This window comes from Lampetra fluviatilis, chromosome 26 (genome assembly GCF_964198595.1).
Source record: "Lampetra fluviatilis chromosome 26, kcLamFluv1.1, whole genome shotgun sequence".
Classification (NCBI taxonomy): domain Eukaryota; kingdom Metazoa; phylum Chordata; class Hyperoartia; order Petromyzontiformes; family Petromyzontidae; genus Lampetra; species Lampetra fluviatilis.
Genome location: NC_136300.1, coordinates 310,339 through 336,942, shown reverse-complemented (window position 1 = coordinate 336,942; position 26,604 = coordinate 310,339). Strand labels below are relative to the sequence as shown.

At 43.7% G+C, this 26,604-nt stretch overlaps 3 protein-coding genes across 3 annotated transcripts in view; all 3 read left to right on the top strand.

Moving 5' to 3' along the window:
- Nucleotides 1-302: 302 nt before the first annotated feature.
- On the top strand, nucleotides 303-4,389 carry LOC144942156 (mannan-binding lectin serine protease 2-like). The gene is made up of 6 exons (XM_078868917.1): nucleotides 303-366; nucleotides 498-723; nucleotides 1,570-1,747; nucleotides 1,896-2,009; nucleotides 2,754-2,828; nucleotides 2,932-4,389. Coding segments are annotated over exons 1-6 (1,416 nt in total). The 5' UTR covers nucleotides 303-364; the 3' UTR covers nucleotides 3,753-4,389.
- A 1,411-nt stretch (nucleotides 4,390-5,800) lies between these two features.
- On the top strand, nucleotides 5,801-21,556 carry SF3B3 (splicing factor 3b subunit 3). Its single transcript, XM_078868436.1, has 27 exons — nucleotides 5,801-5,954; nucleotides 7,109-7,222; nucleotides 8,196-8,351; nucleotides 8,604-8,774; nucleotides 9,498-9,670; nucleotides 9,857-9,998; nucleotides 10,386-10,498; nucleotides 10,895-11,032; nucleotides 11,142-11,245; nucleotides 12,022-12,187; nucleotides 12,591-12,686; nucleotides 13,234-13,306; nucleotides 14,229-14,380; nucleotides 14,927-15,082; nucleotides 15,390-15,545; nucleotides 15,693-15,836; nucleotides 15,959-16,081; nucleotides 16,188-16,342; nucleotides 16,461-16,635; nucleotides 16,991-17,196; nucleotides 18,408-18,564; nucleotides 18,735-18,860; nucleotides 18,943-19,155; nucleotides 19,398-19,496; nucleotides 19,668-19,811; nucleotides 19,945-20,049; nucleotides 20,329-21,556. Exons 2-27 carry the CDS (start codon nucleotides 7,153-7,155, stop codon nucleotides 20,467-20,469), a joined length of 3,654 nt encoding a protein of 1,217 aa, XP_078724562.1. The 5' UTR covers nucleotides 5,801-5,954; nucleotides 7,109-7,152; the 3' UTR covers nucleotides 20,470-21,556.
- A 1,117-nt stretch (nucleotides 21,557-22,673) lies between these two features.
- The window catches only part of LOC144941931 (matrix metalloproteinase-14-like), a 49,407-nt gene continuing 45,476 nt past the window's right edge, over nucleotides 22,674-26,604 (top strand). The window contains exon 1 of the mRNA XM_078868435.1: nucleotides 22,674-22,946. Within this exon, the coding sequence (XP_078724561.1) occupies nucleotides 22,794-22,946 (153 nt within the window). The 5' untranslated portion in view covers nucleotides 22,674-22,793. The remainder of the gene's footprint in view (nucleotides 22,947-26,604) is intronic.

Sequence of the window (26,604 nt, the reverse complement as noted above, 5' to 3'; positions counted from 1 at the left end):
TTTCTCTTGCATGGATTCACGGCACACCATCACACTGTAACTGTGTGTGTCGTGATGTTTGCAGTTATCCCGTAAACCACAGGAATGTTGTGGCATGTTCTCAGTCAGCAGCGCCGTGTGTTATATGCATCGGACGTCACTTTGCTTTACGTAACATCAGATTCAGTTTCAGATGTCAAGGGATTCTAAAGACTGCATTCATGCCAAAATCACGACGCTAACATGGCCACTCCCACATGTTTGAAAAAAAGACCCATCAGGCTTACATATAAAGTGGCTTCCTGTGACGTGTTGGGTCAGGGCAGCCTTTGTTGGGAGCTTGTTAAACAATAGACGCTCTGCCATTAGCCGCAAACAATGTAAAATGTGAGTTGCGCCGCCAGCTTGCCTTGTGCTCAGCTTAGCCACGTGCCGCATGTCTGCGAGGTTTATGTTGGGACTGCGATGGGTCGTGTCGGATTAACCCTGCGTCTGCCGGTCTGTGTGTGTTCTTGCAGGCCCGTGCCACTGCTCTTGTGTCTGCTGGCCACGTGGGCCTGCGGCTCGCCGGTCGAGCTCTCGGCCCCTCAGGGCGAGTTCTGCTCGCCGGGGTTTCCTGGGCCCTATCCTGGGAATGAGACGCGCGTCTGGCAGGTGCGAGTGTCTCCAAGCCATGCCATCCTCTTCAACTTCACCCACATCCACCTGCCCCCCCTGCGCCTGTGCAGGTTCATTCACATCAAGGTAAGTCAAAGTAGCTTCCAAGATGATCTACGTGTTTTTTTGTTCCATGCATTATTTATCAATAAATTGTTGTTGGTGTCGGCCTGAAACTTCCCACTGCTATGCAAAGGTCTCCCATATTTTCTTCATCCATTTCGTTGTTTTCTTCTTTTTCTAATCTCTGATTTCAAAAGCCAGGCAGATTTGGCTAAATCGCTTTGGACAGAGGTCGGCCACCTGCGACTACGGTGCCGCATGTGGCTCTTTAAACATTGAGTTTTTTTTACCGAATTCGAAAAAATGGCTCTTGTTAATTTGGTTGCTGACCCCTGGTCTAGGAGAAGCAACTCTAATTAAAAATTCATGGTGACCCAATCTGAATTGGGTCACCATGCATGGTTGAAAAGACCCAACACCCCCCCCCCAAACCATGGAAGGAATGAATAAATAAATTAGCTTAGGCAATTTAATAAGGGTTGGTTAAGATGTTTTGTTTTCCTACAGACTAAGACATATAAACGATAGCTCCAAGTGGCAATGCACATATTTCCTAAAAAAACATTGTTCTTAAAACCAATCCTGACATTGAGCATTCCGCAGTAATGTATACAGTAAATTACCCAAATATATATTTAATATAATATTTAAAATGTAGCAATGTAGATGTAACATGAAATTGAACAGAAATGTACAATAAAATACATCCAAACATAAATATAAAACATAACATACTTACAAAATAATAATAGTTAAGCATTATTATTTTCAGTGTTCTCCTTGGATTGGCCTCCACTCAGCAAACGCATCATCTTAGTCCCTCCATGATGATTTTCTTTCTCCAAAACCCCAAACCACCCTTGGATGCAGGTGCATGCGGGAGGCCAGCTGGTGAAGACTCTATGCGGAGGCGAGCTGAGGGCAGAGCGTGGCCAACGTGCCGCTGGTGTCATCCGAGTGCTCGGTCACGAGGCCACGGTCACCTTCACCGCGTCTGGTGGCAACCGCGGTCGATTCACAGGCTTCTGCGTTCACTACAGGACTACAGGTGCCGGCAGGCACATGCCGTTCAAGACAATGACACCCTGGATGGAACAAATATCCATCATTATACGCCCAAGCATTAAAGGCTATAATTGTAATGTTTGTAATATTCTATTGCGGTGATTGAATGATGGGTTACATGATTGCTGCAGGTCTACCATGTGGCCAACCCCTGCCCATCGCCAATGGGAGGATGGAGATGGATCAATACTCCAGCGTCCGCTACACATGCAATGAGCCCTACTACAGCATGGCCAGTGGGAATGGTATGTTCCATTTCACATATACACGTGTATTTACGTATTATAATAACAAAATAACACTCTACGGACCATGATCAATCCACTGCTGGATGAAGCCTCGCTACACCGTGTTGGTCAAGGGGGCTATTTGACCATATTTCACCACACTGGTTAGCACGTGTTGGTGAAGTAGGGGTTCAGGACTGGTTCAGATGCATTCTCCGTTGATGTTGGCCATGGCCGGGAATCAATCCCAGGTCTGTATGTATGTACTGTATGTTGGATTTATTTCGCACCGTACGTAGCCAACCATACGAATCAGAGGTGCGGGGCAAGGACAACAAACTAAACACGAAAGCAGTTTTAAAGAAAAGGTCTCTGGATTCATAACGAAGTGCACTAATAACTACACCATCACTCTACACAAAGTCACGAAAACCTCTTGACAATTTTTATGCACCATTAAGAAAGTATCTTGTCGTGATTGGGTACAGCCTCTTTGAACTGCTGGTAGTCTATTTTCCTGGAATTATTCCCGCGTATGTGGGGTGTGCCCTCCTGATCCTCTTTCTTCACTCGTTCCTTTTCTGGGCCACCTCTACGTCCACTCCACAGTTCTTCATATCCTGACAGGTTGTTGCTCACTGCTAATTAAGAGTTCAGTATGTCTTTAAGTTTCATATAACCCATATTCAGCAGAATTGTAAAAAGGCAATAAATTGTTACTGTTTGTGTTTAATGTTTTGTTCTATGCAATACACTATGAAGGGCAATTAATCTGCAATGAGACTGGACAATGGGTGGATGAGATGGGAAGTCCCAACCTGCCAGGCTGCAAGCCAGGTGAGAAAAAGTGGGAGGCCCAATTCTCACACCGTACAATTCTCGTTGTGCCATGAAACGGTGTGATTTTGTGACTGACTGACCCAACCTCTGCGTGTGGCAGTGTGTGGCCTGGTTCGGCATGCACGCAGCAAACGCATCATCGGAGGACGCTTCTCGCACCGCGGTGACTTCCCATGGCTGGCAATGCTGCTTCTAGACAACCACTTCATGGGCGCGGGCGCCCTGCTGGGTGACAGCTGGATTCTTACGGCAGCCGAGATCTTCACGCAGGACTACGGCCAGGTTGACGTCTACCTCGGGCTGGTAGACCGCCGCGGGGTCCTCGCCAACGACAGCGCGGTGATGAAGGTGCACGTGGAGAGCGTCGTCCTCCACCCGAATTTCAGCAGGGACGAGGAGGATGCTCACGACCACGACGTAGCCCTGCTGCGTCTCACCGAGCCTGTGCCGCTGAGGAAGGACATCAGCCCCATCTGCCTGCCCGGTCGTGACGAGGGTGGCGGGGTCAGCGATCAGCCACCGGGGCCCGGGCACGTGGGCTACGTGGCCGGATGGGGCCGCATCACCACCACGAAGCTGCACGGCGCCACGCCGCGCTGGCAGCGCTACGTGGCGCTGCCCGTGGTTGCCCAGGACAAGTGTCGCCGCACGTACGCGGACATGGAGTTTGCGGGCAGGACGCTGACGTACACCGATAACATGTTCTGCGCCGGTGTTCCGGGAGGGGGGCGTGACGCCTGCAAGGGCGACAGTGGGGGGCCCTTCGCCTACAGGGAGCCACGCTCGCAGCGCTGGGTGGCGGCTGGCATCACGTCCTGGGGTGTTGGTTGCGGCCAGAAAGGCCACTACGGTGTCTACACCAATGTGTCCAACTACGTGGCGTGGATTGAGGGAGAGATGCAGCAAGGAGGGAAGGGATAACTCCTCGTTTGGACCGATGAGTTCTTTTTTTTACTTTACATTAGCTATGATATAAAGTAGAACTTTTGCGTGACTTACTGTAGACATATTTAAAGGAAGCTATATTTAGACGAATATAAATAAGTGTACTATGACCTGTGGAGAATAATTTATATCTCCTCCAACGCACTTGTGAATCTGTGAAGTGTGACCATTGCAATAGGCCAGTGGTGAGGAACATTTTCCTTGCTCAGGGCAAATTGGACTTTCAAATACCTTTGACGGGGCATGCATTAACAAACACCTCAGTCACTTCTGTTACTGCAGGGCCAGAAGTGAATAAGCATTACATTATAAAGTGTTAACAAGGATAAAATGTTCCCCTCTAAGACAAGATTTGTGTGGCTCAAACGCTTGCAGTGCAGGATACGTGTTGTTTGTGGGCAATTATGAAGTTGCACGAAATGACGTCTTGGGCCGACTCGGGGCCATGGGTTATAGCAGTGGCGGCTCCTGCAAAATCTCTCAGGGGGGGCAAATGTCTGGATGATTGATAAGGATAAGGTCCACCCATGCAATGGATAAATTAACAGCTTAAGCATATAAAGGCAACTTCACTTCTTTAATATTAATGAAAAATAAAGTGACTCTTACAATACATCTTGTTTGTTTCTATACTCACTATTAAAACAAACCACTCAAGTTTCTTTTATTAAAGATTCCACTAGGTGGCGACAAATTATATTGTTGGATGAAACGTGCTTACGTATGATGACGTAAGCACGTATGATGACGTAAGCACGTTAGGGCGAGCCCTCCCGGAAGCCATAGAGAATGCATTGCAGCGCCTCCATTCGAAAAAAATCATCTTTGAATGTAAGTCTATGGGACCACTCGGGGCGATTCTCAGCTGGAGGGAAATCGCCCAAAAAGAGGCGGTACTCCACAGAACGTAGCATGACGCTGATTGGACTATATCCAGAGGCACAGTGACGGCTAGCGTGACTCTGTGGTTGAATGACATTGGTGGTGCGTCGCCCAATCGCCCTAATGAAGAAACCGCCCCTGGGTTATAGGTTCCCTACCCTGCACGAGGCCAACAATATATAATTATCAAAGTGTGGAGTGACATTTACATTTTTTCTGTCGTGAAAAGCGTTGCACTAAAAGAATACAGAAATGTCTACTACAAAATACAGCGTGGGGTGTTTGCTGAAGCGGTTTTGACTTAGTGTGAATTGAACGCGCGATCCTGTTATGGTAACCAACGCCCTTTACATGTCACAGCAGGCAATGATTGTGTCAGCTTTATCAGACATTTAAAAATGTTTATTTAACGACTAAGGGTGTTGATTTCATTCCACTGTGTGCCGTGTGTTGGTACCCAAATGTACGTGAACCACACTTTGTGCATTATAAACTGAATTGTACACCATCCTAACAGTGGGTAAAACTAACATGCATTGCGAATCAGCTCAGCAGTGAAGAGTCCCCGACTCCTACATCCAGCAGATGTGGGCATTGGATGGTTCATCCGACAGCAAATATGGCACGTGTTATTAAGCTACTCATCAGTGGATAGAGCATCGCTCGTCATTTATCAGTTTATGGGCCATGCATTATACATCCATTCATGAATGCACATGAACATTCACCAATGGATAGGTCACGGCTTATATATCCAGCAGTGGACAGAATGACTGTCCAATCCAGCAATGGATGAAGCCCGACACCTCCACCCAGCAGAGGACAGATCCTAACTACTCCATTCAACAGTGGATTTCGAGCATTTAGTAGTTGATAGAGCATGCCTCATACAGCTTGATTGCTCCACAGCATTGACTAGTACCTGACTTCACCCATCAGTGGATAGAGCTTGCCTAATTTAATATGGCCGCACCCTCCAGCTGTGGATGAAGCCTCACTGCTCAACTCCAAAGTTGATAGAGCCAGACTACTCCATGCCGCAGCGGATCGAGCATGCGGCTGTAGATAGCGCATCGCAAGACCGCTCCGCCCACGTTGCCGCAATGCACGTGGGAAGTAAGCCCCGCCCCCCCTGCGTGGCAGCTTCTGCGCATGCGTGCTCGGTCCCGCCGTGCGGCCTTGTGAGCAGGAGGTACGGGCGAGACGCGTCTAGTGTGGTGGTTACGCGGGAACCGGCGCAATCCACAAACATCCGCGCCTACATCGCCTCGCGCCGTCCATGATCGACACGGGAAGGTAATTGAAGCTCTGCGGAAACATTACGAGCGACGATGCAAGCGATTGTCCTACGATGTATTTACACGATTTGTTTTAAAGAGTCGAATGCCGGCCCAACCGCGCCATCGCCTCCCGTCATTCATTAGGCAACACGCGCCGAGCGCTGTCTTCGTGTTATGCGATATGAGCAGTTACGTTTCTAAATGTATGAAAAGGTTACCGTGTAAAGTCGCGGTAACCTTTTTAGTTAACGGTTTTTCGATTTTTAAATCCATGCACGTTTAGAGCTCTTGTGTAAGTGGTTTACGGGCCTAACTCTATCAACTAGCTGAGCCGCGCGAGGGTCACGTGGTCGTGGAGCCCACGGTTATTGAAGCTGATGGAGCCCCCATAGTAACTAGAGTTACTAGACACACGGGTGGGTTTTAAGAAAATATTGTTCAGGTAAATTCACATCGTGATTCAACATTAAACACGCTCATACACTCCGCATATTGTACAACAACCCCTTTGTCAAGCCACAGCTAGTCGTATGTGCTGTATGTAGAACTTTCCACCGTTGGTGGTCGTGATGTCCTGTATTGAATTGTCAGCTAGAGCAGATTGCCTTTTTGAGTTTGTCAACCAGCAGATTCAAAATGTGAAGTTGTTAATCTTCTTTCGCAATGTGTGGGTCTAATTTATATTTTAAACCTGTGGTCAAATGTATAGCTCGCATCGTAACTTTAGCTTTCATTGTACCGATTTACATGACCTCATCAACATTATTCCCCTTCGCTAAGTTGCGTTGAGCAACTGGGAATTGCACTTGTGTAACAGTTATTTTAAATTACTACAGCGCAAGTTATTTGGGTCAATTATGCGATCAAAGTGTTTTACAGCATAGTGATGCTCGGACCTTTAAATGTCTACACGTGTATAAAATTGGTCAAATATATAAGTTGCACATGAATGGAACAAACTACCAATATATTTTCAAACTACTCGTGAGAATGTGTTGAGCGTCGCCATTCGAGACATGCAGATCACCTGAAAATGTTTTCTTCATCTAGGCATAGGTGATGCACATCCGATCAGCACGGTTGGCTACGTACGGTGTGAAAGAAGTTCAACATATATACAATGCTTATGCTGGAGTTGGACATAACTTTGTGTGGGTCATGTCTCCACAGTGCTGTAATCGCGTTGGTGTTGCCGTGACAAGTGGTCATCCAAGATGTTTCTCTACAATCTGACCCTGCAGAGAGCAAGCGGCATCACACACGCCATCCATGGGAACTTCTCTGGTACGAGACACTGAAAGTGCAGCTCCACAACCTTGGTGTAGTATCTGCTCCACATTGCATTGTGAAAGCAATGTTCATTCGGAATTGTTATATTAAAACATCAGCATGCTTGCATGAGCGAATGTATTTTGAGCTGTCCATTTGGATCAATCAACATATATTGAAATGCACATATGGTGTCATTTTAGTTGCATCTCAAGGCGCTTTGCAAAATAATTAAGTTAATGGGGGGTGGGTAGGGTACGTTAGAGAGAGGAGAGACTAACACTGGTATCACCCAGGGCGAAGCAACCAGGGCTCAGCATCAACAATGAGCCTCAGTGACAGCCAGGGCAGCACCTTTGAGTTCCAATGCATCCTCTGGAGGCAATGGATATGTGATCCTTATGGTGGTACCCCGGAGTACCAAATAATACAAAATGGCCGAGGCAATTAAATATTTTATATCTGGGACACTATTTTTTCCAGGGGTGTACTTAACTCAGCGACTGGGGTGCCAATCAATCCGACATCAGTGCTACTCCGCGATGTCGAAGCGCCAAACATTAGCATAAAAAATCCGTTATTGAAAAATTCTACTTTGAATAGTGCATCATGTACAGCTCGTCGAGAGGAGTCGATTGTCGCATCGTCGACCATCAACAGACTAAAAATGACTGCATCACGGACATTATGCGAGAGCCGGGGTACCATATTCTTGGTTCTTTCGGTAAAGTCACGTAGAGGGGAAATAATTAAATAATAAAAATAAAACAATTTCCTCTTATTTTATTATTATTTCCCTTCTACGTGACTTTACCGAAAGAACCAAGAATATGAATTCCAGCAGTCACGAAAGCTTTAAATAAAAATTTTGCCGGAGTACCGCCATAAGGTTCATATGTTAACCCCTTGGTGTAACATCAGTTTTAAACACACTGGTGTTAGCATACATTTGAAGAATACATTAGGAAAATCTATTATTTGTCTTCAGGGACCAAGCAGCAGGAGATTGTCATCTCCCATGGCAAGATTCTGGAGTTGTTGCGGCCTGACCCCAACACGGGGAAGGTGCACACCCTGCTCACGGTGGAGATCTTTGGGGTCATCCGCTCCCTGATGGCATTCAGGCTTACTGGTGGCACCAAAGGTACGTGTTATTACGTGTGCGATTTAGTGTTATGTAGCCATAAGCAACCTTTTATTATTGGCAGTTACTTGCATAGCTGGAGAATATATTTTTTATGCTGAAAATGATGCACAAATATTCATGCCTTTTCACTGATTGGCTCAGCCATGAAGTGTATTATTCTTATCTGATTCAGCATAAAAAAGTTGTTGCGGTTTGATAAACTGAAGTGTCTGGCACGGTAAAAGTGACGGCTGTATTGTGTTGTGGCAGACTACGTCGTGGTGGGGACCGATTCGGGCAGGATCGTCATTCTGGAGTACCAGCCATCAAAGAATGCCTTCGATAAGGTGCACCAGGAGACCTTTGGCAAGAGTGGTTGCCGACGCATTGTGCCAGGCCAATTCCTTGCCGTCGATCCCAAGGGCAGGGCCGTCATGATTGGTGAGTGAAGGAACTAATAGGAACAAAGATGGTCACATACTCAATTAGTTTGGCATGCTTCGTCTTGCCTAATAGGTAATTTCAACACTTTACAATTTCAGGTTGAAAGCACTTCTACATTAGTGTTGTCTCTATGGCTGTAACAAGAGGGTGTCATAACGCTCGTTAAGATCGAATAGGAACGAAACTTTAAAAAACATTAAAATACAACTTTGCAACTGAGAATGATGATTTGTATACATTCATGCCTTTTCTCTGACCAGGCTATGCCTGCTGAAGAGTGAATTGCTTCTGACTCAGTTCATTTATATTGGGATAAACAACATAAATAACATAGGCTTTTGACGATAGACTGGTTGGGGGGGGGACCCAATGATGTACTCATCTGCTGAGACAACTATATTGGCACTATCCACCTGTTTGGTTGCAACAGGAGGGGCAGCACTATAACTTGCAAACGTGATCCAATGTGAATACATTTTATTTTAAAGTTGTGTTGTTATCAGGGACTATTTAAAACTTGAGAGACAAATGACCAGTCAAAAAATGGCTTTTTAAAAATACGCAAGCGCATTTTTCCCATTCTAGCTACCCATCGGCTTCGAAACTGCTAGTTCATTACTTTCAAAGACAAATGCATATAAAAAATGGTACTTTATGCGTATTCATGATTTTTTTTTATTCTTGTCGAGGGATCTAAATAATGTGCCTTGTGTGTGCCAGGCGCTATTGAGAAACAGAAGCTGGTGTATATCCTGAATCGTGATGCTGCTGCCAGACTGACCATCTCGTCTCCTCTGGAGGCTCACAAGGCCAACACACTGGTGTACCACGTCGTGGGCGTTGATGTGGGCTTTGAAAACCCTATGTTTGCCTGTCTGGAGATGGATTATGAAGTAGGTGTTCATGCACCGCAGAATATGAATTTTACACATGCAACGAAATGTATTTGCCTCATAATGACCATTAAGATTGATATATTGTCATTTTACTGCTATTTGTGGACAGTAATGCAGTGAGCATTGCAATTGAAGGTCTCAGCAAGTTCGGGTACGATTGAGTCTGTCTTAATGCATTTTTAGGAGGCAGATGTCGATCCCTCTGGAGAGGCCGCTGCCAACACCCAGCAGACTCTAACCTTCTACGAGCTGGATCTGGGTCTGAACCATGTGGTGCGGAAGTACAGCGAACCCTTGGAGGAGCATGGGAATTTCTTAATCCCTGGCAAGGCCCGCACAACATACCCTTTTTTTACATCAGCATAACACCCAAACTACATGCCCATTACCCGAAAATGTTCACCCATTGCCTCGGCATTTGTCAGGTGTGACCAAAGTGTGGATTTTTCATGAATTTCTGGTGAATTTCTTAAAGCACATTGGATTTTTAAAATGAAAATGTACAATAACTGGTGCTTAATAGTACAATTAAACTCTGAAATACATAAAAATGCAACATTGCAACCAAATTAGATTTTTATAATTCATGCCTTTTCTCTGACCAGGCTATATGCCTGCTGATGAGGTAATTGCTTCTGTGATTTAGTTAATGTCTTGACACAAAAACAGTATTTATAAAAGATATTTGACTATAGGCTGTTTTTTTTACTAGTTCCTGGTGGTGCGGATGGACCCAGTGGTGTATTGATCTGCTCAGAAAACTACATCACTTACAAAAATTTTGGAGACCAGCCTGACATCAGATGTCCTATTCCGAGGAGACGGGTGAGTTCATCTGAATTTTAGATTGAAGGAACTACAATTAAACAATGAATCTCAGCAGCAAACTTTTGAGCGGTTGTGGGATATAGCTATTAACATCTAAATATCTTAACGGCAAAACAAATAGTTGCATTAAGCTGAATATGATGAGTCTTAATTTCATGCCTTTTCTATGACTGGCACTGCCATGAAAAAAACGTTTTTATCTGATTCAGCTTGTGTAATTATATTCTAACAAAATTATATGGAGTTAACTTTTAACGTGAACAATATGTACTAGTTAATAGGTGCCATTTTCATTTGTTTCTGAATTCTTTAATAGCTAAATATTTTGGGTGTAGTGTGACACCATTTAAAAAAAATAATAACTTTCAATCTGTGAATGAATTTTCTCTGCAGAATGACCTGGATGATCCAGAGCGTGGAATGATCTTTGTCTGCGCTGCCACTCACAAGACAAAGTCCATGTTTTTTTTCTTGGTCCAAACTGAGCAGGGTGACATCTTTAAAGTTACGCTGGAGACTGATGAGGACATGGTAAGAAAATCTGGCCAAGTATGAACACAAAAACATGTTCATGTTTTCTAATCGGTACAAGCAGTAAAGGTCCGTGTGATATGAATTAGGTTGTTCTCTCTTGTTACAGGTGACTGAGATCAGGATGAAGTATTTTGACACGGTGCCTGTGGCAACTGCCATGTGTGTTCTTAAAACCGGTTTTCTCTTTGTGGCCTCCGAGTTTGGAAATCAGTGAGTACCATTTCATATATTTTGGTTTTTTCGGTAAAATCACGTAGGTATAGAATAAAATAAATAACGCGACTTTACCGAAAGAACCAAAGAGTGGATCCCTAGAGTCACGAAACCTTCAAATCAATATTTCATATTTTGGTGCTAAATTCAGTGTCACTTTACCATACTATTATTTGTGCTTTGGACCAACATAAACATGTCATTCACAAATTATTTGTATTTTAATGTCTTTAAGAGGAGATTGCTTTGCGCTAGTGTTGTCCGTCTGTGGTTGTAACAAGAGGGTGGCATCTTAACGCTACCAAAGATGGTCCAATGTGAACAAAACTTCACTGAACTCAAAATTCAACTTTGCAACTGAGAATGATGATTTGTATACATTCATGCCTTTTCTCTGATCAGGCTATGCCTGCTGAAGAGTGAATTGCTTCTGACTCAGTTGATTTATATTGGGATAAACAACATGATTATAACAGCCAACTTTTAAAGATATTCTTATTTTCAATGGCTTATTGCAGGGACCCATAAATGTGTGAATATTCTCAGAAAATTACATAGCACTGTCCATAAAGGCACACTACCCTTAAATATTGCTTGTTTTGCGTCACCTGAAAATATTCAGTTCGTGTTTATATAACTGGCATCTTAATAGAGAACCTTACATTTTGACTGGTTCAGCTGTCATAGCATTTTCCATTTATACCAGAGCTACTACATAACAATGTACACATGAATTACAGCTCACTCATTTACGAGTTATTTTTTTTCTCCAGTTACCTGTATCAGATTGCCCACCTGGGAGATGATGACGAAGAGCCAGAGTTCTCTTCGGCCATGCCGCTGGAAGAAGGCGACACTTTTTTCTTCCAAGTACGACTTCTCAAGAACCTGGTGTTAGTGGATGAGCTGGACAGCCTCTCTCCGATCATGGCCTGCCAGGTGACTTACTGCACTGGTCTTTACAAACATTGTTTTAAATTTAGCCCCTCGAGTTGTGCAATCATATTCAGCCATTGTGTAGCCACTTGTGGATGAAGATCTTCCCATATTGTCACCATCCCTCATGATACAGTGCTACCATCTGTCTCCTATCATGAACTGAGCTCATGGCTCCATTTCTGAGGTGGTTGTGCTCTTGGATGCATTTTGTTGACTGGCATTCCCTGTCACCAGTGTCTTCTATCGGCTGTGATCTCATCAAGTGATGTCTTGCCCTAGCCCATTTACTTATCATTGTGAATGTCGTGTCTCTGATTTTTGTTTGTTCCCTGGCCTTTTTTGCTTCTCTTTATGCTTCGTTGTGTACTTTTGTAGATTTAATCAATAAAATATTTGTCTACAGATCGCGGATTTGGCGAACGAGGATACACCTCAGATGTATGTTGCCTGTGGGCGCGGACCACGTTCTTCCTTGCGTGTGCTTAGGCATGGGCTTGAGGTAATCACAATTAGCCGTGCGGTGGTGGCACATGCTTTTAATCCAGTACTGGTGGTTATAGTTCCAGAACACACACATTGTCAACTGCCCTTCCTGTGGGTGGTGAGGTGCCATGAACTTTTCTAATGTTCCATCTCTGGGATAGTGTTTCCCCTTTGCATGTGTGGGTTTTCTCTGGCTTTCTCCCAAGTGAATATACACATGAATTTGCTGGACACATCTTAATATATAGATAACTGCAGAGTTTGGACAATTATTGGCACCAGCTCACCTGGCTGGCTTTTCCACTTGTCTTTTGAGTGTTTCGCATCAAAATAAAGCAGAACGGAGTTCTAAGTAGTTAATATTACACATATTTTATCCAAGTAAAATGTTTTGTTATTCTGCATTTAAGACTTGACAGCATTGTGTATGATTTTAAGGAGCTTGCACAAGTGTGCCCCTGTAGGCTCATTCGTATTGGACTGTTTATATAGCTTGAAGGAGCTTTTTTAATTTTAAAATATTTTAAATCCGTACATGACAATCTTATCGTTTCTGCTAACAGGTGTCTGAGATGGCTGTGTCCGAACTACCTGGTAACCCAAATGCCGTGTGGACCGTCAGGAAGCACATTGAGGGTAAGTTGAGCAGAAAATAGCCAACATTTGCAAACTAGAAGTGCACATTATGCTTTATTCTTAAGCAAAAGTGAGCTTTTTAGGCAGTGTGATATTTCAAAATTTGTTCAGCAAATCCCTGGGTGATTGAACAGTCCAAAAAGTATAAGCTAAAAAAGTTTTAAAGTTTCTTTTGATTTAAAATGCATCTAAAAGTTGGACTGCAAAACACCATTCGGTTTCCAAGCTGTGGCTGGTGTTGCCGTTGGGTGTTTTTAGTATCTGCCAGACGCATTATGGCTGGCACTTGGTCCTCCCCCCCCTACCAAGCCTTTGTTTCTTTCCTGTAGGTTGCCCTGACTGCCACTCTGCAATATAGTTATGTATATTTCCAGTCGTGAATGGCAAGCCAATTTAAACATGAGGGAGTTTTATCCATAAGTCTGAAGTGTCCACTCCAGAAATATGTCCAGCTTCTATCCAGTTGCCTCTTGTGCATTAAAATGTTGTACGTCATAGAGCTCTTTAAGTTTGTCCCAGAACGTTTTCCAAAGACTGGATTTATATTTAAAATGGAAAAAGGCTAGCAAAATTGTTGGCATACGTTACATATTTGATGTAAAATCATTTCTTTTGCATTACTGATATCCAGGGAGCTATTTATTTTTCATTTTTTCCTCTTGTAATTATTATGCCAGGTAAGTGGCATTGAGTGTGGATGTTGGTGTTTTAAAATGCATTGTCATAAAACTAATGCCAAATGCATATTGACATTTTCTATTGTGCATATTATGATGATCTTAAAAAGATGTTATGTTATATCTTTAACTTTATAGTCGGTCTCATATACAATTGTCTGAAAGCACTTGTGTATTTATGCAATGGGGGATGTTGAATTTTTCAACACACGCCTCTTGGATATGGTGCTTTGTGTCCACAACAGAGGAATACGACGCGTACATCATCGTGTCTTTCGTAAACGCCACGCTGGTGCTGTCCATCGGAGAGACTGTGGAGGAAGTCACAGACTCTGGTTTCCTGGGCACCACACCCACGTTATCGTGCTCGCTGCTTGGCGAAGATGCCCTCGTACAGGTGTGTGCGCAGAGGCTGGCTTTTACGGTTGCATGTGAAATAAGTAATGCAAGTGCACCGAGAAAAAATCCCATCGCGGGTCAGGTTGATCCTATCTTGTTAAAATTTACATTGCAAATATTTCTTCAAGGAAAGGATTTTGCGTAACTTTGATTGTTTGGGACAGTATAAAATGCACACAGGCAAATAATATAACATGCATTTACTATAAGTATTTCGATTTTTTTTCTCCACCAAAACATTTTTTGAAAAATATAAAAATGTGATAAACTAAAGTGTTAATTTACGACGAACGTATTAACAAATCACAGTAAATCTAATTGACGTATATTGGGGTGCACCTCGAAGAGTGAGGGTGAGATGGAGGGGTATGGTGGGACGAGGTATGAAGGGATAGAGTGGAGGTGACTATGAAAGAGGCACAGAATAGAAGTATGGAGAAATAAAATCTGAACAGCTATCCCAGATGCAATGGGACTTGTGACTTGGAAGAAGAAAAGGTTAGGTGAGTATTTTTTTAACATCCTCTGGTGCTTTTCCGTTCAGGTGTACCCAGATGGCATTCGTCACATTCGTGCAGACAAGCGAGTCAATGAGTGGAAAACGCCAGGGAAGAAGGCGATTGTGAAGTGTGCAGTGAACCAGCGGCAAGTGGTGATCGCTCTCAGTGGCGGAGAGCTCGTCTACTTTGAAATGGACCCGGTGAGTTGGACTGCAGTGCATAAGTTGTTATGCTAGTGTAACTAAGAGGGTGTATTTAGTATGCCAAACGCATTAACACATCTATTACTAGAACAAGTTAAAAGGAGCATCTTCAGTGCATACCTGGGATCAATACATTACAATTATAGCAGGTTTTTCCGATGAAATAGCATTTTTATTGCAGTTAATTGAAAATTACACTTACATTCGGTCTACATGGGATTTGGTTAAGAATTAGACCACTGCAAACACAATCTACCAAAAATGTAAGCGCAAAAAATAACTGTCCTGTCTGTGTATTGTAAAGTCTGGACAGCTGAATGAGTACACGGAGCGGAAGGAGATGTCTGCGGACGTCGTCTGCATGAGCCTGGCAAATGTCCCATCCGGGGAGCAGCGCTCGCGCTTCTTGGCCGTTGGTCTGGTGGACAACACCGTGCGCATCATCTCTCTGGACCCTTCGGTAACCCGAGTTCTAAAATTATTACTATACTAAAGTAACATCTTTCGCATATGCACGGTTATCTCGCATTGATTAATATTTCCTGGGTTTGGAAGTCCAGGTAACATGACATCTGACGTGGCTTGCTCCCTCGTATGCTCTTTACAGGACTGCCTGCAGCCGCTGAGCATGCAGGCTCTCCCAGCCCAGCCGGAGGCACTTTGCATTGTGGAGATGGGTGGTGCTGAGAAGCAAGACGAGTCGGGAGAAAAGGGTTCTCTTGGAGGACTCTACCTCAACATTGGCCTACAGGTATGGAATCTAGCAGTGATGCATGCATCTGCAAATATTATTTTTAGCGCGTAATTGTATTCGCATTGCTCGTTACTTACTAAATAACCACTGTGGTCGATGGTCAATTTTGTGCTCCACAGAACGGTGTCCTGTTGCGGACAGTTTTGGACACTGTGACAGGGGACTTGTCCGACACCAGGACACGATATCTGGGCTCCCGACCCGTTAAGCTCTTCCGTGTCCTCATGCAGGGACAAGAGGCCGTAAGTTGCCTTACACGGAAGTTAGTGTTTAACATGGGTTGTTTTAATGGATATGTATTTCTGACTTTGACACTGAATGTCTTGCATCGTATCTCCTACTTGGCAGGTGTTGGCCATGTCCAGCCGTTCCTGGCTCAGCTACTCGTACCAGTCACGCTTCCATCTCACCCCGTTGTCCTATGAGACGCTGGAGTATGCCTCTTGCTTTGCATCCGAGCAGTGCCCTGAGGGCATTGTGGCTATTTCTACAAACACCCTGAGGTCAGGTGCTTGTAATATATTTTACACAACTTATCACTTTTTCTAGTTTGTGTTGTAACAATTGTAGAATTAATTATATCTTGGTGAATTAATTGTGATTTACCTTACCGATATGCAGGATTTTGGCTTTGGAGAAGCTCGGTGCGGTGTTTAACCAGGTGTCGACGCCACTGCAGTACACGCCACGCAAGTTCGTCATCCATCCTGACAGCAACAACCTCATCATCATCGAGACGGACCACAACGCTTACACAGAGGCCACCAAGGCTCAGCGCAAACAACAAATGGCAGAGGTGCGAAAAAGTAAAACCAAAATTAAATATGGATTGGACCGATAAAAGTTAGCCAGCCTTGGCATACCAAAAAGCTCTGCTATGGAATGATTGTAAAATTTACAAAAAGGAAGGGAAGAATCGGCTAATTCTTAATGGCTATTGAGACCTCTTGCATTCATGACTTATCCTCTGCTGCATATTTATTACACCTATATTGTGTTGGATTTCACTTTAATCTATTTGTGATAATTATGGGAGGCACTTAATAAATATACCCTAGGCTGGTCCATCTTGTGAATGAAATAAAAGCTTAAATATTCCTCTTGTGTTTGCTTACATTAATTGTGGTTACTACAATACTTTTTTTCTTCAGGAAATGGTGGAGGCAGCAGGTGAGGAAGAGCGGGAGCTGGCAGCAGAGATGGCTGCTGCCTTCCTCAACGAGAACCTACCTGAGACCACGTTTGGCGCGCCCAAGGCAGGCAGCGGCCAGTGGGCCTCTGTGGTGAGGGCCCTCAACCCCATCCAAGGCAACACGTTAGAGCTTGTCCAACTGGAACAAAATGAGGCTGCCTTCAGGTACAGAATGTCACCAGTCATTCAACATATATTGTCATTTAGGTTGGCTGGATTTCTCAAGGGGCTAAATTACTGCATCAGCACCAAGCTGGCACTGCTGTGATCCTGGGTTCAAATCCAGGCAACCAACCCCTCTTGAAGTCTGTTTCTCAAGGGGAGTGAGTTGATAGACCCAGCCAACTCCTCTGTGAACGCACACAAAATAATCTTCTGTTACCTTTGTTTTTTTTATATTCGGCACATTTTCACTCGGAGCTAAAACACGTTTGGTTTGATTGCAATGTGCCAATTCCCTCTAGGGGCATGTGTGAGGGTGCACCACCACCATGTGTATGGATAGCAGGCAGTTTCAGGGACATCAGAAGTAGTCATATGATGTCAGAAGGACTTTAATATGGGATGATATGTATAGGACATTGTGCAAGAGTGCTGAACGTATGTGTCACGACATGATGCTGATAACAAAATAGGAATAAATCTTGACTTAAGGCTTCCGTGACTGCAGGAATTCATACTCTTTGGGTCTTTCGGTAAAGTCACATAGATAGAAAAATAATTAAAAAATCACGACGTTTCGATCGCAACACAAGCAATCGTCTTCAGGTGAAAAAAAATAACCCGTAAAAACAGTTTTTCACTATAAATCCTTTATATGCGTGGCATCGGTTTTATTTAATTATTCATTTCTGTTTTTCTTGAGTAAGAGTTTCATTTTTATCACATTGGTATTTTAAATTAAATATGAAAAAAAAAAAATCCTGAAAAGTGGAAAATTTTGGAAAAACAATTTCACGCAAATAAATTGTCACGCACAACGAGTCTGTGTGCAAAATGTCAGCTCGATTGGATCACGGGAAGTGGGTTAAAAAACGACCGAAAGATTTGCACGGTCGTAAGCGCGCAAGCAAGCAAGTGAACTTAATATAAAGGATTTAAAAATACAATGGCCTGTGTTACGATCGAAACGTGATTTCTTTAATTTTCTATCTACGTGACTTTACTGAAAGACCCAAAGAGTAAAACTAGGAATCCTAGTGTGGGAAGACGTATTGATTGTTCCATCATGGTAATTTCGCACATTGCTGCTTAATAATATGCTGTAATTAGTACAAAATTGTATTAGTTGAAACGGCGTGTTATATCTTTAACTGTTATTTGAGAACCTTTGGTAAAAGGACACTTGGTTTAACTTAACGTGTGCGTGTCTGCAGCGTGGCCGTGCTGAAATTTTCAAATGGCGGAGACGATTGGTACGTGCTGGTGGGTGTGGCCAAGGATTTGATCCTCGCACCACGTTCTGTGGCTGGTGGATTCATCTACACGTACAAGCTTGTGGAGGACGGAGAGAAATTTCAATTTGTTCATAAGGTGTGCAGCCTGAAATGACAAGTTACTTAACAAACTACACGTGCACAATAAATACCACATTTGGTTCAAGCGATGTATTTCTGTCTTTGCAACACATTTGATTGTTGTAATCAAAATACATTGTAAATTGTTTATACGATACTTTGCTGACCATGTCCACTCGCCTGCAGACACCAGTTGAAGATGTACCAGCGGCCATTGCACCCTTTCAGGGCAGAGTACTCATCGGGGTAGGGAAACTGCTTCGCCTGTACGACCTGGGAAAGAAGAAACTGCTCAGGAAGTGTGAGAACAAGGTAACGGGGCATTGCAAATACTAATGTGGGTGTTTATTCTGAGTAGAATACTTGTATTGACACTTGTGTTTGTGGCTTTCAGCACGTCGCCAACTTCATTGTGGGCATCCACACGGTGGGGCAGCGTGTGATTGTGTCGGATATCCAAGAGAGCTTCTTTTGGGTGCGCTACAAGCGAAATGAGAACCAGCTCATCATCTTTGCCGACGACACGATGCCTCGGTGGATCACCACTGCCTGGCAGCTCGACTACGACACCATGGCTGCCGCAGACAAGTTTGGCAACATCGCTGTGGTGCGTGCAGCAAATGTCTATAATCGCTGAAACCTTAATGACAACCTAAGGCTTAATGACGGTACTTTAGGTAACTTAATGGGTTCATGTTAAAAAAACATTGAAGAAATAGAGATGAGATGAGTTGGCCTTGTTGACTCACCCAGTTGTCGTTCTCAATGTCGCTCTTGGCTTGTGGTTGTCGTGGCACTAAACCTGCATTGTGATCATGTCAAGTGGTAAAGTGCTTATTATGTTTTCAGGTACGACTTCCTCCAAATATCAACGATGACGTGGATGAGGATCCCACGGGAAACAAGGCGTTGTGGGACAGAGGAATTCTCAATGGCGCCTCGCAAAAGGTGAGTACCCCCTGTTTAAAATGTCACCGTGGCTTTGAGGAATTTAAATTATCCCACTTCACTTTGAACACCATCTTAATGTCATCTCAGGAATGATTAAAGTTGCGCTAAAGGTGCATGTTAAAATGCACTTCTGGTATCAGCTGTGCTGAAAGCTGTCCTCTGTTTCAGGCTGAAATCATAATGAACTACCACGTGGGAGAGACATGCCTTTCGCTGCAGAAGGCTACACTCATTCCAGGTGGTTCTGAGTCCCTGGTATACACGACTCTGTCGGGTGGGGTGGGCATCCTGGTGCCCTTCACCTCGCACGAGGTAAGGTCTTTGGGTCCTTAATTGAACCCAGCTTGCTCACATCACAATTCATTTCCTCGCTACCATACGCTAACAAATGAAATTGAACATGGCTTGATTGAAATGAGATCTCTTCTCTCCATATTTGCCTTAGGACCATGACTTTTTCCAACATCTGGAAATGCACATGAGGGCAGAACACCCGCCCCTGTGTGGCCGTGACCACCTGAGCTACCGCTCCTACTACTTCCCTGTCAAGGTAGGTGCTCTTCACGTGCTCGAGTGCACTAATAATTCTACATGTACAAGAAATGCACACCTACGTACGTGAGCACATGCTGTAACATGCTTACGCAAAGTGAACATCCACTCAAACCAATACTTAAGTAGAGAAAAGTACGTACACTAATACAAATTCACACTTTGAAAGTGTAGACCTGATCAGTGTGTAAATAGAGGAAAAAACTTGTCTTGGTTTTTGAATTGTAGGTGAAGTTTTTCCCCCCATACTTTGTTCTCTTCACCCACCTCCCAACAGAATGTGATCGACGGGGACCTCTGTGAACAGTTTAACTCGATGGACCCTGCAAAGCAGCGCAGTGTGGCTGAGGAACTGGACCGGACACCAGCTGAAGTCTCCAAGAAGCTGGAGGACATTCGCACTCGATATGCTTTTTAGAGGGACTGTGCTTATTGTTACTGCGCGGTCCACACGCTTCACCTGGTTGAATCTGTTTTTTTACTTAAAGTAGCGCTTGGTTGTGACATAAAGTGTATCTCTGTTATACAGCGTAAAGAATTAAATGTAATATTTTCATAAGGTATGGTGGACGATCGCATTTGTTCAATGTGATGGATATTTTTTGTTCACTACTTTGTACACAAACCTTGTAAGGAATGGGATTACGTACAAAGTAATTTATTGATAGTTTTCATGGAGCTGGTGGGATTTGTAGTAGATTTTTTGTAAATAATGTTTCATGCAAAGCAGTGGAAGAATCCGATGTACAATTGTTTTTACAGCTGTTGAAAATAAATTTACCAAACTATGCTGTTGGTTTGAATTCGTAAATACAGTTCTATATTAGATTACACCAGTCAATCGAAGCACTGATTGAACTATCGATTCTGGAGCTTGTGATTGATGTCTTAAATTGCATTTGTATCTATATTTAATTGTACTTCACAGTAAAATGGTTAAATAGGATCGCATCACCCTTGCGGCCATTAGATGTTTATACCGTTTGGATCATAATTCATTTTGGAAGCCTTTGTTTATCCTTTGTGGGAAATTACAATTCCAAAAATTATTCAAAACACGTAACAGGGTTAATGTAAGAAATGTAAACCTTTACCATTGATAAACAGGCAGCACACGTGCTGGTTAAGGGTGTTTTGGAGTTGACACATTCTTGAAAAATTTGGTTTATAATTTACTTTGTTGTTGACGGGAGTACCATCACCAAAGATGAGAGATAGATTTCACTGTATGCATGACTGGTTAAAACACTTGTAGGTTCTTGTATATCCTTGTAAGATACTGAAAGTAGTTAAATTGTTTAGCAGGGATCTTCAGAAATAGTTGACCAAATTTAGGGACGGTTAATAGTTTTGGCTTAATCCACGCAGACCTGACATCTGAAGCGAGTCGCCACAATGTATTCCACCACACTTAAGTATATCCATTGATACGCCTGGTGACCATGTACAGAGCATGTGTAAATTAATTGCTTAACTGATGCATCGATGAGATTGAATAAAAATGAGTTTACAACAAAGTGTTGCTTCCGAATGCAAACGGCACTCATGGTAGACTTCACGCGCAGTAATGAAAAGGTATCAATTCTTGAGCTCTGACCCTGAATCAAAATTCATGAAATCACTTGGGGGGGGGGGGGGTGTGAAGTGATCCACCCCAAATAAACATGGACTAAACATTTTTCCAAGAAGTAATGCACATTTTCATATTTTTACAACTGCCCAAATTTGTCAGTTTTATGTAATTCCATAAGCAACCGCCAATTTTAAATTTTTTACACATTTAAAACGCGTCAAATTTAACAAGCGGTTGAATAAAAAATTATTAAAGACATGGTAACTTTGTCGAATTCTTGTTTAACATTTTGGAACTTGAAAGCAAATTGGAGCTTAACTTGAGACGTGTCTGGTGTCCTGTGGTTCATGCTTGAGCGTTTGATCGTGTGCTCAGCGACCCGTGTTCCGCGGCAAGGTTGGGACGATGCAGCGGTGTTTTTTTTAAATTGACCAAAAGCCACTCCATTAAATACAATAATTAACACATTAACGGAACACTATTAAAAATGAAATAAAACCAAGTTAAACAGACGGTTAAGTGACGGACATCAACGTAAACCAAATAGAGAATAAACTGAAGAGGAGACAAGTCCAAATATCGACGCTGCACCCCCGTCAATTGGCTGAGCCGGCTGAGTGAACCTGAGCGTCGCGGGTTTGAGTCGTGGCACACGCAGTGGGTGAAGAGAGAACGCGATGGTGGATAAAAAAAACAACTTTGACGGCACCAAGTCCGTCCGGAGCAGCGTATCGCTTCAGATGCGCGCACACATCAGATGCGCGCGCACACATGAGATCAACAACATCAACAGCCATGATCAATCCACCGCTGGATGAAGAAAGGGCCCCACGTGTGTCTTTTTTTGGTTCGGTGTCCCACGAAAGAATGAAGGTGGAGCGAGTCTGAAGAGTGCCGTCGAAGAGAGAACGGGAAGAGCATGATCCCCTGCGGTAGGTGGCGTCGTCGTCCAGCAAGAGTTTGGAGGGTTGGGGGCGTTTTCCAAAGTCTCGGGCCAAAAATAGGGGAGGAGGGAAATTGAAAAAAACCCGTGGAGTTCGCTCGTCGCTTGGCTTTGTTCGTCTGCTGCTGCCCTCACCACCACCACCACCGCCGCCTGCACTCTCCCCTCATCTCTCCCTGGGTCCCGAGAACGCTGCGACGGACGCCTGCCTGGCCCTGCCGCAGCAATGGGTCGCTCGTCCTGGGCAGACACAAAGAAGGGTGCCGGACACCGGCTCCGCCACCACCACCTCCTCCACCTCCTCATCATCATCAGCACGTGCCTCCTGCAAGTCGCGAGTGAGGCCAGCGGCAGCAGCAACAGCTCGTTAAGCGCAGAGGTAGGGTCGGTGGTGGTGGTGGTGGCGGTAGTGACACCGATTCTGGGCTTCCCCTAGGTTGACTCGGCCATAAACGAGTGCCCGCCTGATGCTGTGTGCAAACATCAACACCGAGAAGACAAAGGCGGCCGGGAGTGGTGCTATCCACCCACAGCCGCGTGTACCGTGCCGGCCGTCGTAGATGCTCGCTAACAGCACTTGCCCCAACAGTCTGTGAAGGCTAAACAGGCTAATCAGGGGATTTCGTCTTATCGTCGTCTTATGTTGTTGTTGGTGGTTGTGGTGCTGGTGTTGTTTGGTGGTTGTGTTCGTGGTGATGGTGGTGGTTGTGTTGGTGGTGATGGTGTTGATAGTTTTAGAAGTTGTCAGCTCTGAGATGTAACCTCCAACGCGGCACCAAACACGAAACACGCGGAGGGATGAGGAATGGGAAATGAGGAGGCGAAGGGAGCTTCATCGCGGCTCGTTGCGCGCGTTACTTTGCGAGTTGCAACTTTAGTTGCAGGAACCGAGTAGTGTCACGTCGCAGTGGTTGTGTCGGCGCAGCGAGACTCTATGTAACCTGCCGTTGTCTGCGCGCTCATTGCATTGCGATTGCTTAACCCGGCCACATCATCTTGAATGCACAGCTATCCTGCCAGAACGCCCAAGCCATGTCCCCTGTCCAGGGAAACTTCAATGTTGTCGGCTTAACGCTGCCAGGTGGCCAGGAGATGACAGGACAAGCAGTGGAATGTTAAATCTATCTGTGCGGAGCGTTTCAGTGTTTTCCTGTTCTATTCCATGGTGGATTTTTCTCCGGGTGCTGAAAATTATCCTACGCAAGGCCAAATACTCATGATTGGAATTGGCCAAACATCGCAATATAGCAGGACCCTCCAGAACCAAAATAAAAAAACTCCACATTACACAATTGGGCCTGATGATCATTACATTTGAAAAAACTTTTCTAATAAACAGTTTTTTAATTGGCCTCTCTATTTACCTAAAAGTAGCTATTGAGTAACTGACACATCCTTCATTAATCACAGTATTATTACATAAACTAATTTTAAATGTAACATTCTAAAACGTTGCTGACACATTGAAATGCGGGAAGAGGTGCTCTTGTATAAGATTTGTCCAGAATAAAAGTCTTAAAACTCGGTGAGGCTTTCCCGGGTAGATTAAGGGCATGTGTGATACATTATTTCTATTAAGTGAGAAATCTAAAGCAGGGCTTAATTTCAGCTGGGTCTGTCCAGGAAAGCAATGCCCATGACACAACCTGGAAAAAATATCTGCACCCAGAACATCATAGACTGAATTTAGTAGTGACGAGCCTACTCCTGTCTACCAACAACCTTAAATATTTCAATGGGAGATTAATCAATGAATGTCAGCAAGGTGTCTCTATCAACTCCTAATGTACTGCTCCGTACAGCATCTTGCTCATTTGTTTTGGGCTGGGCAGACTTCTGCAATGCCCCAAATGGGGCTTCAGCACAGATCACCACCACACCTCTGCAGATAATGTTCCACTCAGTGCTTGAGGCATAGGGACACTTAAAATTAGCTGTGAGAAACACATCAGAAATTGACCCCCACACCTCCATTGCAAGCCGCAAAAACGTTCAATGCAGATGCTTGTTTTTCCATTGCTTGACCATTTAGTTAACACATACATACCACTTTTGTATAATAATAATAATGGTCCTTATATGTCCAGGATAGCCTGACTGAGTCTCAATACTCTTTGGTTCTTTCGGTAAAGTCACGTAGTTAGTAATACAATAAAACAAATCACGACGTTTCGATCGCAACACAAGCGTGACTTTACCGAAAGAACCAAAGAGTATGGATTCCTGCAGTCACGAAAGCTTCGAGTCAAGATTGAGTCTCAATACTTGTTTTTTAGGAGTCCTTGCATTGATATGTTTTGGTAAATTTCATTAGTGGATTAAATGTGCAAATATATTATGAATTCTTTACATGTCCATTATAACCAGGTCAGCATCTACTGCAACCAAAGTTATTGTTTTAACAGAGAGCTCAGTTAAACAATTACATTTTAATTACAACGTGTAGAGCAAAAAACAAAGTAAACATTTGTTTTGTTTAACCACCTGAGAACTTAAGAGACCAGGGTAGTCTTATTTGTAAGAGTGACCTGGGGCAATGTTTGTGTGGAGTCAAAATGCAAAAGTCACAAGGTCATCATCATCCATGATATATTCACTGCTGCATGAAGACCTCCCTCACGCTCTCATCATCTCTCATGGTCTTGTGTGCAGCAATCCATCTAGCACTTGCACACGAACCAAATTCTTTGTTCCAGCACAGTGCCATTGGTCTCCATCAATGGTCATCGTCTTTTCCAGCGGTCAGAATATTTAACTTTATTTATCAAAATTGTTATGTGGACTGAAGAAATCCGATGAGCTATGAAGCTCATTTTCACAGATGCCCAGGAGCGGTGGCCAGCTCAAGCCCACTTTTCTTAACACGTAATATAATGCGTCTAACTTGTGTATGTTCTCTAAGCCACATATTCCTCTTCTAGTATCATTTCAAACCTATCATCTCCATGCTTCTTTTCACACTTTTCAGCTTTTGTCCCATGTTTTTTGTCACAAGGTGGCGAGTTAAAACCCCTCCTGTCAGTATCATCATTCCTCCAAAGTGAGTACCATGTTACTGAATGTCAACAGTGGTTGTCCTATGAATAAACTTGACCCCACCATAGAAATATAGAATTTCCATTTACAGCTCTGGTTTTCTACGGAGATGAGCATACCCTTGCTGTTTTTAGCAGGGAAGATTATTATTCTTTATGCATTGGCTTAAGAGGGCAGCAATGGAGTCCATCGCACACGGCTGGCAAGCAAATAATTACAAAGGTGTGACTAACGATCATCCCAGAATGTCGTAAGCGGTTCCTGTTTGTGTCTTAGTAGCGTTTGTTTAGTTCAAAAATATGTTGTGAAAGCAAAGAATAAAAGTATTGCACCCAAACTTACAATAATATCACGTGCCTTCTCCCAAGTACAAGGCCAGATGTTCCGAATTGGCCAGCACGTGGCTATGATTAATTGTGGAGGTTTGAGCCGCTTATGAATATGCATGATGGGGGAGCTTCAGTTCGTTTCTTTTTGGGAAGACTTTAACAAACAACATTATGCGCACGAATGCACCTGCCATGACGGGACTTCAGGCAATTCTTGTCGGTGCAAGTGTCAAATCGTGACTTGCCCGCACAATGACTCCCACAATGCAAGGCGCTTCCTCGTCAGTGGAAAATTCCCAAATTGACGCACCTGTAAATGACCTGTGTTTGTGATTCCGTTGGGTCATTAATTAAAAATTGGGTTCTGGGGAAAAGAATTTCGACTTTAAAATATATCCAATCATGTAAGGTTTCATTTAGTCTAGTGAATACAGGCATTACGAACATGTTTTTGGAACATATTCTCTGCCAGCGTTTAAAGTGACATGTTTATGTGACCTCGGGCATTGCTATTTCTTGGTTTTGTATAAAATGCGACGCGCTTGTTGACGGAGCGTTGTGATGGTAAAGGTGGAGTGGGGCGTATTCCACGGGAAACGCACAATAGAAATATGATTGACGAGGAGCGCAATTATGATATGTAAAGGAAATTGTGAAGGCGTGTTTTTGCTT

Bases quoted from the DNA above. Each gene is read 5' to 3' on its own strand.
- SF3B3 (XM_078868436.1), top strand. From the start codon at position 7,153: ATGTTTCTCTACAATCTGACCCTGCAGAGAGCAAGCGGCATCACACAC. The intron at 12,687-13,233 runs GTAATCACAATT...TTCTGCTAACAG, and splicing joins TGCTTAGGCATGGGCTTGAG to GTGTCTGAGATGGCTGTGTC. The intron at 19,812-19,944 runs GTAAGGTCTTTG...TATTTGCCTTAG, and splicing joins TGCCCTTCACCTCGCACGAG to GACCATGACTTTTTCCAACA.
- LOC144942156 (XM_078868917.1), top strand. The intron at 1,748-1,895 runs GTGCCGGCAGGC...TGATTGCTGCAG, and splicing joins CGTTCACTACAGGACTACAG to GTCTACCATGTGGCCAACCC. The intron at 2,010-2,753 runs GTATGTTCCATT...TACACTATGAAG, and splicing joins CAGCATGGCCAGTGGGAATG to GGCAATTAATCTGCAATGAG.